Source organism: Chionomys nivalis, chromosome 10 (genome assembly GCF_950005125.1).
Source record: "Chionomys nivalis chromosome 10, mChiNiv1.1, whole genome shotgun sequence".
NCBI classification, from domain to species: Eukaryota; Metazoa; Chordata; class Mammalia; order Rodentia; family Cricetidae; genus Chionomys; species Chionomys nivalis.
In genome coordinates, this window is record NC_080095.1 from 61,810,781 (window position 1) to 61,825,954 (window position 15,174).

The 15,174-nt window shown below is 43.5% G+C and overlaps 1 protein-coding gene across 1 annotated transcript; it reads right to left on the minus strand.

The window, feature by feature from the left end:
* Nucleotides 1–1,752: 1,752 nt before the first annotated feature.
* Nucleotides 1,753–10,666, minus strand: Pnn (pinin, desmosome associated protein). Its single transcript, XM_057783242.1, has 9 exons — nt 10,499–10,666; nt 9,784–9,855; nt 8,827–8,895; nt 8,346–8,418; nt 8,149–8,243; nt 7,938–8,013; nt 4,666–4,821; nt 4,449–4,587; nt 1,753–3,493 (listed from the first exon to the last, which is right to left on the minus strand). Exons 1-9 carry the CDS (start codon nt 10,609–10,611, stop codon nt 2,130–2,132), a joined length of 2,157 nt encoding a protein of 718 aa, XP_057639225.1. The 5' UTR covers nt 10,612–10,666; the 3' UTR covers nt 1,753–2,129.
* Nucleotides 10,667–15,174: the final 4,508 nt, after the last annotated feature.

A 15,174-nucleotide genomic window follows, 5' to 3' on the forward strand; every position in this document is an offset into this window, starting at 1 on the left:
AATGAGTTCCAGGACACCCAGTTACACAGAGAAACTTTGTCTTAAAGGAAAAAAAAAAAAAAAATCCAAAAAAACCCCCAAGGCTTCAGGTCCAACTCAGCAGTGGAGATGTGTTCAGTCAATACAAGACCCTAAACTGAATGTTAATTGTGAAAACAACAGAAATAAGCAAACTTGTATCACACCATGGGCTGCACCCAGGCCTAGCACACTGTAGGCACTGCTCTACAGCTCTATTCCAGTACACGGGCTCTCAACATACACTAACGTCATCAAGAGTTATGAGCTCCTAACTGCTCTAGCGGAGGACTCAAGTTTGGTCCTCAGCAGTCACACTGAGCACTCTCACTCCAAGGGATCCAATGTCTTCTGGCTTCCTTGGCACCTGCACATACCCACAAACATATTTAAGTCAAAAATGTTATTGAGTACTCCTTCCTTAAGAGGTTCTCCCCAACCCCAGTTCTCACCTTTCCGTAATACCCATGTGCTTTAAAAGACAGGTCAAACTTTTTCCCTCCTCAGCCATTTTAAATCTAGTTATTCCTTTACCAACCTGTCCCACCGCACAGGAGGTGTGACATTTTACCCAGAGTACAAGTTGTTAAGCTGGTCTTGGTTTAAACAGGCTCATGAGTATAGGTGGTTCTATAGTTTGATCTTTTTTTCATTTTACCCAAGAAAAAGATTTTTTTTGGGGGGGGGGGGGTTGAGACAGGGTTTCTCAGTAGCTATAGGGCCAGTCCTGGAACTTGCTCTGTACACCAGGCTGGCCTCGCACTCACAGAGATCCACCTGCCTCTGCCTCCTGAGTGTTTGTTGGGGTTAAAGGCGTGTGCCACCACTGCCCGGCAAGAAAAGGATTTTTAAAAATTCTTTTCACATTTGCTTTAACACATGGATTGTACAGACACAAAACTAAATGAAGATGTTTGTTCTTTTTTCATGCAAACTGTTTACTTGTAGACGGCATACTTATTTAAAGTCAAGCTAAAGCTACAATGTTAAAATATCAACTCAAAAATAGTCACTGTCATTTAAATGCTCTCATATGCATCAGAACGTTAATACAAGTACTAATCTTAAACAGTCACAAGTCTAAGCCACATTTATTTGCACATATATAGTAATGGGCAACAGATACTCCAAGTCCATACAAATTTATAAACAAGGTTAATAATCACTTGGTACACTTGTGTGTTTTGTTTACATAGTCAAGTCTAGATGAGCTTCCTTCATTGTGTGAACTTTCATACAATACTTCCCTAAACAAAACTTCTTGAGAACACAAATTGGCATGTTTCAGTCATAGCCAACGGAAAAGACAAGACCACAAATTTAAAAACCAAGTTTAAAAGATACTTTTACCCCCCACCACCCAGGAGGTGATAACTCTAACAGATTTATACACTATGCTGTTATCACACAAGTAGCTGTAAGGACAAAAACGATGCTCCCATAATCATGAAATGACAACCAAATTATACTGTTTATCTACCAACTGAACGGAGTAAATGAAAAACAGGAAAATGCTTAGATTAAAATAGCAAGATAGGAAATATTTAAATGTTTTAAAAGAACTATTCCCCGTCAAAGCTGTAAAGACCTGGTAACTCAAAATAACTGTTTTCAGGCAAATCCAAGTGATGAAACTTTCAAAAACATTCTAATCATGTTTAGTATCTTGTGACAAAAACTGAAAATGATATAAAGATATTTATTATACAAGTGTTAACAAGGACATCTCAAAAGTAATGGAAGATGCACATTTATTTCTACAAAAGCAATGTATGGTACAGAACATAAAGGAACGAGTTAAAGATTTACCTATTAAAATATACAGATTCTGACTGAGGAGTAATGGGGCATTTAAAAAAGATGACAAGGGATGGTAATCTTTTTTATTATTATTATTTTTACATATTTTAGAACCTCACATAATTTTGATAAATAACTCTTACAAAATTATGCAAAAAGTACAAGAATGTCTGGTAAACAAACAGTCTGTATTTTCCAAAAAGAATTTTTACAACATGCAATTCTTAAGGCAGCATCCTCCTTACAAGGTAATCCTTTTCACTCATCAAATCTTCTGCTGCAAATAGGCTAAGAAAGCCTGGCTTCTTCCGTTAACGCCTTTTGTCTTTCCTGTCTGATTTTCGGTCTCTTTCACTTCTTGAAGATCTTTTGCCTGATCGACTACTCTCTGAGATAGACCTTTTTCTGTCAGATCGGGAATTCTTGTCCTTTGACCCTTTCGTATCTCTACCACCTCCTTTGGAAGACTTGTGACTTCTCTCTAGTCCTGAAATGTCCCTTCGCTTCCGGTCCATGCTCCTCCTGTGCTTCCTATCCCGGTTATGTCCTCGGCCCCTACTACGACTTCTACTCTCACTGCTACTGCTAGTGCTGCTGCTGCTGTCTCTGCTGCTGCTCCCACTGGTGCTGGAGCTGCTGCTCGAGCTGCTTCGACTACTGCTACTGCCACTGCTGGAACTGCTGCCACTGCTGCTACTGGTGGAGCTGCTGCTGGAGCTGCTGCTGCTGCTGCTCCGGCTTCTACTCTTGCTTGTCTTATTTCGTGCCCGACCTCTGCTCCTGCTCCTAGTTTTGTTTTTATTTTTGTTTTCTGAATGTACTGTCAAGACTGGCTCTAGAGGCACCTCAGGGAGTTTTATAGACTCTATAGGAAAATCCTTCCGCTCAGGTAGGAGATTCCCTTGCTCCTGAAGCACCTGAAGCGGAGGCTGCAAAACTGTTAATGGCAAAGTCTCAGGCTGAGAGAGAGGCTGGGACTGGAGTGCGGGTTGGGGCTGAGAATGGGGCTGGCTCTGGGGAAAGGGCTGAGGCGGGGGCTGAGGCTGAGCCATGGGCTCAGGTTGGGGCTCAGGCTCTTTATCTTCTTTTTCCTCAGACTCCTTTTCCACTTCCACAGAATTAATATTCTCTTTTCCAGGAGAAAGAGATTTACATTCTTTATCTGGCTCAACATCAAATTCCATCTCTGGCTCCAATTCTTTGCTAGTTTCATTTTCTGAAGGCTCTATACTTTCGACTTGATTACTTCCCATCACTTCCTGCTCAGCAATTACATTTTTGACACTTTCAACCATCTCTAACACATCCATACCTTCTTCTGGCTGACTATCCTGCTGCTTCTCACCTTCTCTTACCTCAGTCTCCTCCTCCATCTTAGCCTCCATTTCCTGCTTTTGCTCCTCCTCCTCCTGTTCTTTCTCTGCATCACTATGAACTGCACCTGCTTCCTTCTCCTCGTCCTCTCCTGCCTCCTCCATTTCTACATCATTGTGCTGATTACCTGTCTCCTCCAACTCTTCCTCTCGCTGAGCCACCTTACCCTCTTCTTGTTCCGCCTTCTGTTCTTCATTACGCACCACCTGATGCTCTTTTTCCTTCATTGATTGTCTTCTAGGCCTAGCCTCCATTTTATTTATTTGTTCTGCAAATTCGATGCGTCTACCTTCAAATAAAGCTAAACAATAAAAATTACTTATGTACAACTTATAGTGGTTAAGAAACTTAAAATAATAATTTTATACCATGTCACAAATTATCACCGTCACCTAATCATCTTTTTATAATTTTAGGTGGCTTTTTTTTGGGGGGGGGGCAGTGCTGGGAACTGAATTTAGGGATTTTATTATGACGCAAGCTAGACAAGCACTCCATAGCTGAACTAACCTTGAGTCCCTGAATGTTCTGAAGAAATGACAATACTGATTACTGTAAATGTATTACAAGCTCACATATTAAAATCAAATATTGACAGGACACCTACAGACCAAGAAATTACACTCTTGTAAACCTGGACATCTACCTGAGGACAAACAGGGACATCTTTGCTGCTGAACTTCATGCTAGATGAAAATCAAAACCTCTTAAAGCAGAACCACCAATATAGTTAATGTTCCTGGTCTCAGGTACAACAAAATGCCCAATTACCAGCCTAGCAGTGTCTAGCCCTTCACATGAATATCTGATGTGAATTTATGTTTATTTTGCCTTTTTTTGGGGGGGGGAGGGGGGCTTCTCTGTGTAACAGACTTCTTTGCCTTGGAACTCACTCTGTAGACCAGGCTGGCCTCAAACTGAGATCTGCCTGCCTCTGCCTCCGAAGTGCTAGGATTAAAGGCATGCATAACCACTGCTGAATTGTCTCATTTCTTTAGCATTCTTCAGTGCCTACTAAGATTATAAAGCAAAGTAATCTTACAAAATCTTATATATAATCACGATGTACAAAATGAGTTCGAAGTTAAACTCAATTATGCAGAAAATACTCCTAAACCCTATCTAATCCCACTATCAATTTCAGAATAACATAAAAACAACCCAAAACTGAACTATTAAATCATTTCTAAGAAACAGGCATATGTGAATGTATGATTTTAACATTAAGAAAACTGTAGTGGACTTCATATACTTACCATTCATTTTTCTCTGTGACTCTTCTATTAGTTTTTGGGTAGCTGGACACATTCTTCCAGGAATATAGAACAAATGGGGCTTTGTCTTAGTTCTTATGTACTTAATTATCTTGGCATTATGCTCATTCCATTCTTCTTGCTAAAGAAAATGTAAAATGGTCAGCTGTCTGTAAACATGAAGGATCATCTAATTTAGGACTTATAAAACACGGCTCACCAGCTGCGCAAGCTCAACCTTCTGCTCCAGAAGCCTCAGTTCTGTCTGTTTGGCACGTCTCTCCTCAAATAGTTCTCGCCTCTCATTTTCCACTTGTTTTCTCTCTTCTTCAGCCTGAACTTCAAGTTTTTGTTCAATTTCTTGGCGTCTCTTTTGCTAAAAATAAACAGCCCAACTTAGTATATAAGATAATCAAGGTTTTAGTTCAATTACAATAAAAACACGTTTTGATTACCTAAAACTTACAATTTTACTAAATAAATTTATTTGCACACTTTTATCTGCACCACACTTCCAGATACTAGTAATTTGAACTTAGTATTTGGGAATGATTGCAATGGACAATTTCAAGAAATCGTGACTAAGGCCCTTTCCCATAAGTATCTAAATTTGAAAGTCACTAGTCACAGAAGATTAGCCACCCCACTGTATGATAAAAGTTTCTTTGATATTACTTAACGTTTGTCTGCAGGATGGCTCAGTGGATAAAGGCACTTGTTGCCCAGACCTGGGCAACTGAGTTCCACTCCCAGAGCACATGGTGGGGGTATGCACTGTTACCCCCACAGGCCTGTGGTGGCATCTACGCCTCCCTCTCCCTGTTAGTTTTCCCACAGAAGCAGTAACATCAGTTCCACTAAATGTACCGAAATAAAAATGTATAAAGGCCAAATGAAACTGCAGAGGGCAGCCTTTTGCTTCTAGAGTGGTAAGGATTGCCTTGGAGTGTGCAATAAGACTCAATTACAACCCTTGAGCCGGTCCTGGTTATTTAATGCCTGTAATTCCATCATGTGGATGTGGGAAGCAGGAAGACCAATAACTAAGGTCATTCTTAGTTACATAGGTAGTTCCAAGCCAGTCTGGATTACATGAGACCCTATTTCAAAATGACAAAATCAAAACCAAATACTTGAATTAATTGCAAAACCCCAAACTCCTTATTTGAAGAAAAATTTGAGACCTAGAGCCAGTAAGATGGCTCAAGAGGTAAAGGTGAATGCCATCAAAGCCTGATAACCTGAGTTCCATCTCCAAACCCACATCTTGGAGGGAGATAATCAACTCCTAAAAGCTGCTCTCTGACCTCACTCAATACACGTCCCTACCACATAAATAAATGTAATTAAGCACCCCCCAAAAGTGATACCTAAGTAAGTACTAAGACCCCACAATGAGGGGGCTGGAGAGATGGTTTGGTGGTTAAGAGCACTGACTGCTCTTCGAGAGGACCCCAGGTTCAAGTCCCAGCACCCATATAGCAGCTCACAACTGTCTGTAAAAAGTTCCAGAGGATCTGACACCTTCACACCAATTCACATAAAATAAAGTTAAATAAATAATAAAAATTCTTTTTTCTTGGCTGGAGAGATAGCTCAATGTTTAAGAGCACTGGCTGCTCTTCCAGAGGTCCTGAGTTCAATTCCCAGCAACCACATGGTGGCTCACAACCATCTGTAATGAGATCTAGCACCCTCCTCTGGCGTGCGGGCATACATGGAGGCAGAATGTTGTATACATAATAAATAAATCTTTAAAAAAAAATTTCTTAAAAAAAAAAAAAAAACCCAACATGATGAGGCTGTTAGAGCTTAGGCCAGATCCTATGCTCTCAATATTTACATGTTCAGGCTCTTTATGACTATACAAAGAACATTTAAAAAAAAAATTCAGTTGAAAAATAAAATCATTTTTTTTTTTTTTGTTTTTCAAGACAGGGTTTCTCTGTGGTGTTTTTGGAGCCTGTCCTGGAACTAGCTCTTGTAGACCAGGTTGGTCTCAAACTCACAGAGATCCGCCTGCCTCTGCCTCCCAAGTGCTGGGATTAAAGGCGTGCGCCACCACCGCCCGGCAAAATAAAACAAAATTTGAAGGTTCTAGTGTTTCCTTAGATTTTATCTTGTATTCCCGTGTTCTATAAAGAAAGTCGTCTTCCGTCCCCCCTCCCCCCCCGCCGCCTTTTTACTGGTGATGGTAGGAGAGCCAGGGTTGTACTGGGAACTGAACCTAGGGCCTTAATTATCCTGGGCAAAGACTCTACCAAGTCTCCCCAGGACAGAATTTTTGAGACAAGCTTCTACTATGAATAGGAGCTTTAAAGCTGATAAAGTGTTCCAGCACATCACTGACATAGGTGAAATCAGAGTTCAAGACCAGGGTCAGGCAAGATGGACTAGCGAATGAAGGTGTTTGCTAACTACTGGATGTCAATCCTTTGGGCCTACATGTAAATTTTCCTGTTATCTCCACAAGACAACATGGAATATATGTGACCACATACATATACACAATAAAATAACAGAGTAAGCCGGGCGATGGTGGCGCACGCCTTTAATCCCAGCACTCGGGAGGCAGAGGCAGGTGGATCTCTGTGAGTTCGAGACCAGCCTGGTCTACAGAGCTAGTTCCAGGACAGGCTCCAAAGCCACAGAGAAACCCTGTCCCGAAAAACCAAAAAAAAAAAAAAAATATATATATATATATATATATATAATAAAATAACAGAATATCTTAAGAATTAAGATCAGCCTGGACGACCTATTTTTGTCTCAAAAAATAAAAAAATAAAAATATTTTCTTTGATTGGTTAAAACGGCTGAGGTTAAAAAAAAAAACAACCCACACCAGAGGACCTGCACTTGATTCTAAGCACCCACAAGGCAGCTCACAGCTCTATGCCCTCCAGCCCCAACAACCTCTTCTTGACTGCACAGATATATATAAAGGCAGCACCCATACACATAAAATAAAGGCAAAATCCTATTAGAAAGCCAGGAATGGTGGCTCACACCTTTAATCCCGGCATTCAGGAGGCAGATCTGAGGCTAGCCTAGTCTACATAGTAAGTTTCAACACAGAGCTACACAGCGAAGCTCCCATCTCAGAAACTCAAAGGCAGAGAGAGAGAGAGAGAGAGAGAGAGAGAGAGAGACAGACAGACAGACAGACAGACAGACAGACAGACAATACCAGCTGAGCCAGGGCCTCAGAGCAAAAGCCCTCAGCACAGGGCCGGGCGGTGGTGGCGCACGCCTTTAATCCCAGCACTCGGGAGGCAGAGGCAGGCAGATCTCTGTGAGTTCGAGGCCAGCCTGGTCTACAAGAGCTAGTTCCAGGACAGGCTCCAAAACCACAGAGAAACCCTGTCTCGAAAAACCAAAAAAAAAAAAAGCCCTCAGCACAAAAGCAATGAGAATTTTTAAGCTCTTTTAAGGAACATTAGTCCCCATTTGGCAATGAGTAAATGAGAAAAAACAAAATTGCACCAATACCCTTTCAGTCGCAACGGTAGATTCTTGTTTAAATTTTTGAAGAGTGCCCATCAACAAGCCAAATATTCGTCGGTTCCTAAAAAAATAGCAAAAGAAAAATCAACATCTGCAGAATATACACAAAATCTGCCGTTTTTTAAGAAATCCTATAGGCATTTAACAAAATGTAATTTTTTAAAGTACTCTACTATCTGACATGTCCTGCAGATACCTTTGCTTTCCCTTTTCATCCATGTTTTGGTCCTGGATAAGGTCTCTACGTGTGCGCTCTTTGGAGGTAGCTACAACGGAAGACTGCAGTGCTGGCTACAAGAGAAAAGGAAGTCTTTGTGGTTTGCTGCACATGGGAACATGCTTCTCAAAGTGCACTAAGAATCATGTTCATCCTCTAGTATTTAATTTCAATACCTTTTTAACATCATCATCTTCTGGGTCGCTCTCCTGGCGTGATTCTCTTCTTGTTCGCCGCTCCCCACCCAGCCTATCACAGGAAAAATAATCTAAGTGATCACGGAGCAATCAAGTGCACACGTAACCAAAGGCAAAGGAGTTTTCTGGAACTCATCTCCAAAAGCCACATTTCATCAGTTTACACCTCTTTTACTTTTTTGTCAGTGAAAAAATAGAAGCAAAATGCTCAAACCAAATTCTGCTCTCTTATGGTACCAACATTTCTCACAATGATTTCAAAATGAACAAAACAGAGAGTGTTAGTTACATCTTCCAATCTCACTGACTTTTCTAAGACACTGGCTAGCACAGATCAAACACCAAGGGACTCCAGGGAGAAGTGATAGGCTGCTAAATCTTAATACAAATGCAGGAATATCCGTCGTGTCCCAGAAAACAAGGCAGGTACTGATGCTTCACAAATCTTCTGGAAACATACCTACTGACTGCCCCTTCCAGGTCTCTCTGTTTGGCTGGGGGTCCTCCTCCACTATCTGAGAATCCACGCCTGCAATGAAAAACATTCAACAGAAAGCTTGAGAAACATAAGTTAAATTGATATTTCTAGTTGGTGAGAGAACTTAATTGACTTCAAAGAAAAATAAAAACCTTTCCAAATGTAGTACACTTAAGTGAGCATTCACAGGAAAATGTTGCCTTCTCCCCTTCTACAGATCAACACTGTATCACCAATTAAATTCTCAGAAGTCAAAAAGCATTGACGGTATTTAAAAACACAATAAAGGTTTTAAGAACCTGTTCTTGCCGGGCGGTGGTGGCGCACGCCTTTAATCCCAGCACTTGGGAGGCAGAGGCAGGCGGATCTTTGTGAGTTAGAGACCAGCCTGGTCTACAGAGCTAGTTCCAGGACAGGCTCCAAAACCACAGAGAAACCCTGTCTCGAAAAACCAAAAAAAAAAAAAAAAAAAAAAAAGAACCTGTTCTTATTAATACTTTTTGGGGGGTAAGACAGGGTTTCTCTATGTAACAGCCCTAGCTGTCCTGGAACTAGCTCTTGTAGACCAGGCTGGCCTCGATCCACCTGCCTCTGCCTCCTGACTGCTAGGATTAAAGGGGTGCGCCACCACCGCCAGGCTCTCATTAATACTTTAACCTCTACTTTCCCATTACATTTATTAAAAACCTAGCAGGTCATTACATCTGTCATATATTTGGTTCAATCTGACTTTTTTTTTTTCTCCCCAAGACAGGGTTTCAATGTATAACACTCCTGGGTGTCGTGGAACTCAATTTTAGACCAGGCTGGCCTCAAACTCAAGAGATTCATCTGCCTCTGCCTCCTGAGTGCTGGAATCAAAGGTATGCGCCACCACCCCAGCTCCTCATAATTAAGTTTATAAATTTATCATTATTTAACATACACGAAAGATCTTACCTTAGCAATAAGCTACCGCGTCCTCTACCTCCACCAGGACCAGAAAGGGCCAGCAATCTGGCTTGGATGGGCCTGTAAGAGATTTATAATCAGTGCACAAGCCCTTTTTAAACATATGCAAGGGCATCATATACTTCCACAGGCATGGTACGCCCTAAGGAAAACTGAGTTTCGGATCCACTTCTCTGAAACAGGAAATTATATTCCTCTTCCTTATCTCCCCAAGACCAGTATTTCGGAAAATACATTTATCTCGAGGCCGTAACACATTAATAAGGCTCGATTGGATTAGCTCCTATCTGCCCGCCCAAAGAGAGGGACACCTAGGCCAGAACTGGAAGAGGCGGCCACTCGCGTCCCCCGGGGGTCTCGGGTTTGGCCGGGGCTGGGGGCCGCCGGGGTGGAAAGGGGCTTTGTACTGCGGTTCCGGGCCTGCAGCGCCAAGGGCGGGAAGCCGTGGGCTCGGCCTTCCCACGGGTGCGGAAGCCATGCCGCGCAGCCAGGCTCGCTCTCCCTCGGTCAGCACCGGCGCTCAGCGCCCTAGGGCGCAGAGATGGCGTCTCCCCCACTTAGCCGAGAAGCATGCTCGGCCGCTGCCCGGGAAAGAGGCCTCATGACCCCGGCCGGCCCACAACCGGCCGGCTGCCCTGCCGCCCCGGTTCGCCCCGACCCGAGGAGTGCCTCGCCGACCTCGCACGTCCCGTCCGACCCTCACCTCACATCGTTTGGGTCCCGGCCGGTGAGCTTGCGGATATTCTCGTCCACGTTCTTGAGGCTCTCTTTGGCCTTTTCTAGCTGCTCCTGCAAAGTTCTCACCGCGACCGCCATCTTCTCTCTGCAGCAGGCTTCGCGACTGCTTTACAGGCCGCGCACTGCCGCGCCGCGCCCGCCGCCGGACGCGAGATGACTGACAGCTCGCCTCAGCCAATGAGCGCAGGCGGCAGCTTCCGGGCCTCCGCCACCCAGGGACCGGAAGGGGAAGACGCTTGCCGCTCCGTGACTCCGGACCAATGAGAAGCCGGCAGGGCGGTCGGCCCCTCCCCTTGCCGCCGGCGGGTGGTTGCGCTCCGCTTCTGGCGCAGAGCGGGGTGGGACTACGTCGGCGTACTAGACCCGGGTCCGGAAGGCGGCCTCTTGAATTTGCGATGCCGCCGACTTTATAGTGATTTTAAATATCTGCTGACACCGCTGGGACAGGAACGACTGTACCTTCCCTCTTTCCCTCCACAAGAGATTTCATTAGAAAGGGCATGGCAAGTTATGGTTGTTGCGCATGCCCAGAGTGCAGCTCCGGAGGCGCTGCCTGCTTTTCATTAAATTGAACTGGATGTAAAGGAAAGAACCACGAGTCTTCATCCTAACAGCTAGTAATTGTTATGGACACTGCCAATAACTTGCATGCTTTGGTAGATAAGAACTGAAAATTTGCCGGGCGGTGGTGGCGCACTCCTTTAATCCCAGCACTTGGGAGGCAGAGGCAGGCGGATCTCTGTGAGTTCGAGACCAGCCTCGTCTACAAGAGCTAGTTCCAGGACAGGAACCAAAACCACAGAGAAACCTTGTCTCGAAAAAACCAAAAAAAAAAAAAAAGAAAAAAAAAGAACTGCTGAAAACTTGGGTGAAAAGGTTATTAATGATAAGGAAATTGAGGCGCTGTTTTCCCTACGTCAAGCAGATCAAGTCTCTATTGATCTATTGAGAGGTACTTTATGATCTGACCCGAGCAAGGCCTCTTCACCTAGCCTAGAGCCGGCTAATTTAATAGTGAGTCTGGGGAAGTGGCCAGATTTTTGCTGTGTGTTTTCCAGACTCCACTCTGACCTCCCTGCAATACTAACATTGGAACTGGTTTTGTTCCAGAATGAATGGACAGGTTGTAGTTCAGAAAATGATGCATACAGGTCAAAACCTTAGAAAATTGCTTGTGAAAGAAAGAACAGTTTGTTTTTTGTTTTTTGTTTTTGTTTGTTTGTTTGTTTTTTTTTGGTTTTTTGAGACAGGGTTTCTCTGTAGCTTTGGAGCCTGTCCTGGAACTAGCTCTGTAGACCAGGCTGGTCTCGAACTCACAGAGATCCGCCTGCCTCTGCCTCCCAAGTGCTGGGATTAAAGGCGTGCGCCACCACCGCCCGGCGAAAGAACAGTTTTTGTTTTTAGTAAGAGTAATTTGGTCTTAACCTGTATACCATTTATGCGGAGGCCCATAATTGGATAGGTGAAGAAGAATTTCACTCTTATTAAATAGTAAATGTTACAGAACCTGTCATCTACAAAACAGGACAGCCAGGGCAACACAAAGAAAACCCTCTCTCTAACAAAACAAAAACAGCCACTTGGGAGGCAGACAGATCTCTGAGTTCGAGGCCAACCTGATCTACAGAGCGAGTTCAGGGATATCCAGCAATATATAGAGAAACCCTGTCTCAAATATAATTGCCACCCATCCTCCCCAAAGAAGAAGGAGAAAGAGAAGAAGAAAAGAAGGAGGGGGTGGAGAAAAAGAAGGAGGAGAAGAAAAATCTTTGAAAAAGCTTGGGAGAGGGAAGTGTGAAGATATTAATAAAAAGAAGTGAATGATATAGGGGCTGGGAGGTGGCTCAGAAGTTAACAGCTCTGACTGCTCTTCCAGAGGTACTGAGTTCAGTTCCCAGCAACCACATGGTGGCTCACAACAATCTGTAATGAGAGCTGGTGCTCTTCTGACATACAGGCATACATTCAGGCAGAACACTGTACACACAATAAATAAATACATCTTAAAAAAAGAATGATATAGCATATTAGCAAGAAGTGCTACAGACAACAAAGATTGGGTGAGAGGTTATAAAGTTTGAAAACTTTAATTGTAAACATGGTCTCACTGAGTTGCTTATATAATTGAAGACAGGATCTTTTAAATTTTATAATTATTTTGTGTGTATGAGTTTTGCCCACATGCATGTTTGTGCACTACATCCATGCTTGATACCCTCAGAGACCAGAAGGTGTTGGAACCCTGGCACTGGAGTTACAGATTATCAGTTCTCTCAAACGATGACCCACCTCTACAGCACTGAAGACAAAGTCTGTATATATTTATAAACCGTGTGACATGTAATATGTCAGTCTTGGTGTGGCAGGTGCCTTTTCCCTCTGAGTCATCTCATCAGCCAAATAAATCCTAACACTGTGGGAAGACACAAGTTCATGTTTCTAACACAGTGGGCTAGTTTAATGACCTTACCAGAATCCTACTTAGTATTGGGACTGGTGGAGCACGCCTGTAATCCTAGCACTTGAGGGTTGGAGAAACAGCTCAGCATTAAAGATTGGTTGCAGATGCCAGGCAGTGGTGGCACATGCCTTTAATCCCAGCACTCAGGAGGCAGAGGCAGGTGGATCTCTGTGATTTCCAGGCCAGCCTGGTCTACAGAGCGAGTTCCACGACAGCCAGGGATACACAGAGAAACCATCTTTCAAAACCCAAAACAAAAGATTGTTGCTGTGTTCCTGCCAAGGATGCAAGTCTGGTTCTCAGCACCCATATCAGGTGGTCGCATGGTTTTTTTGAACCACCAGCCACCAAATCATGACACAGAGACTTATTAAGTATGAAAGCTTAGCCTTGGCTTAGGATTGTTTCTAACTAGCTCTTATAACTTAAATTAACCCATTTTTGTTAATCTACATGCAGTTCCACGGCTTGTGGCTTTTATCTCTCCTGCATGTCCTGCTTCCTCTGTGTCTAGCAGTGAGTCCTATTTTTTTTTTTTCCACTGAGCCCTCTTCCTGGCTAACTATTGGCCATTCAGCTCTTTGTTAAAACAATCACAGTGATATGCCTTCACTCAGTGTAAAGGACTATTCTGCAATATCAATATCAGGAAATTCACAATTATCTGTAAATCCAGTTCTCGGGGTTCCTCCACCTTCTGGCCTCTGGAGCATCCACACTCACGCCCATGCCCGTGTACATACAAATACACACAATTATGAATAAAATAAATTTATGCGACTGGAGAGATGGCTCAGTGATTAAGAATACTGATTGTTCTTCCAGAGGATTGGCATTTGATTCCTGGCACCCACATGGCAGCTCACAACCATCTGAAGCTCCAGTTCTAGGGTGTCTGATGCCCTGTTGGGTTCCAAGGGCACCAGGCATGCAAATGGTGCATAAACATACATGTAGGCAAAACGCCCATGCACATAAAAAATTAATAATAAATTTTGCTGGGTGGCACACACCTTTAATCCCAGGATTAGGGAGGCAGAGACAGATGGATCTCTGTGAGCTCAAGGCCAACCTGGTCTACAGAATGAGTTCCAGGACTGGCTGCAAAGCTACAGAGAAACCCTGTCTCGAATAAAAAAAAAAATCTTTTAAAAAAGAGATCATTGCTGGGCTGTGGTGGCGCACGCCTTTAATCCCAGCACTTGGGAGACAGAGGCAGGCAGATTTCTGTGAGTTTGTGACCAGCCTGGTCTACAAGAGCTAGTTCCAGGACAGGATCCAAAGCCACAGAGAAAACCCTGTCTCTAAAAAACAAGAAAAGAAAAACAAAGAAAAAGAAAAAAGAAAAAGAGATCATGGAAATCCTCCAGGCTGCTGCTGGTGAGAATGGAGCGGTGCCTCGCATCTGTCCCTGTCGTGCTGAAAGTCTCTGAAACTCTGTGATTACAGGCTCAGATCACCCCGTGTGGCTTTCAGGTGGAACTTTTATGTTTGATTCATACGATGAATGACATAAATTAATCTAAATGCTAGAAGGAACTTTTTAGGAAAACAGAACAAACAAACCTATGCAGTTGTTCTAAATAACAATGATTCCAAGTTTCTTCAGAACTTTGTCTAGAAAGATTGCAGGGAAAATGTTCTTTTGGGAACGTCAGGAATTTGCATTGGAGGGAGCTCTACTTGTCCCTTGAATCCAACTCCCAAAATCTTTGCCGTCAAGATGGCTTTCAGGTTTTTTGTTTTTGTAATCTGATATTTGCAGTCTGAGCAGCATTTAGAAGCAGGCGTGCTGATGCAAACTTTCAACAGCAGCACTTTTGAGACTGGAGGAGCCCAAAGGTTGAAGTCAGCTTGAGCTATGCAGAGACTCTTCCCGTACTCACAGTTCAATCATTTTTTCCGTTTATGAGACAGGGTCTTACATCTCAAGATACTCCAATGGGTCACAAACCATATAGCTACAGATGACAGACAGATCCTATTCCTCTTCCCACTTTAGCCGTGTTGTGTGTCCCCAGGGGCTCCTAAGTGCACGTGGCCACAGTGGCCAAAGGAATCAGATCCTCCCCTACAGGAGGCAGTCAAGAGGCACTTAATGTGGGTGCTGAGAACCGAGTTTGAGTTCTCTTAACCACCGAGCCATCCCTCCGGCCCACGTTTTATAATTAACACCGAGA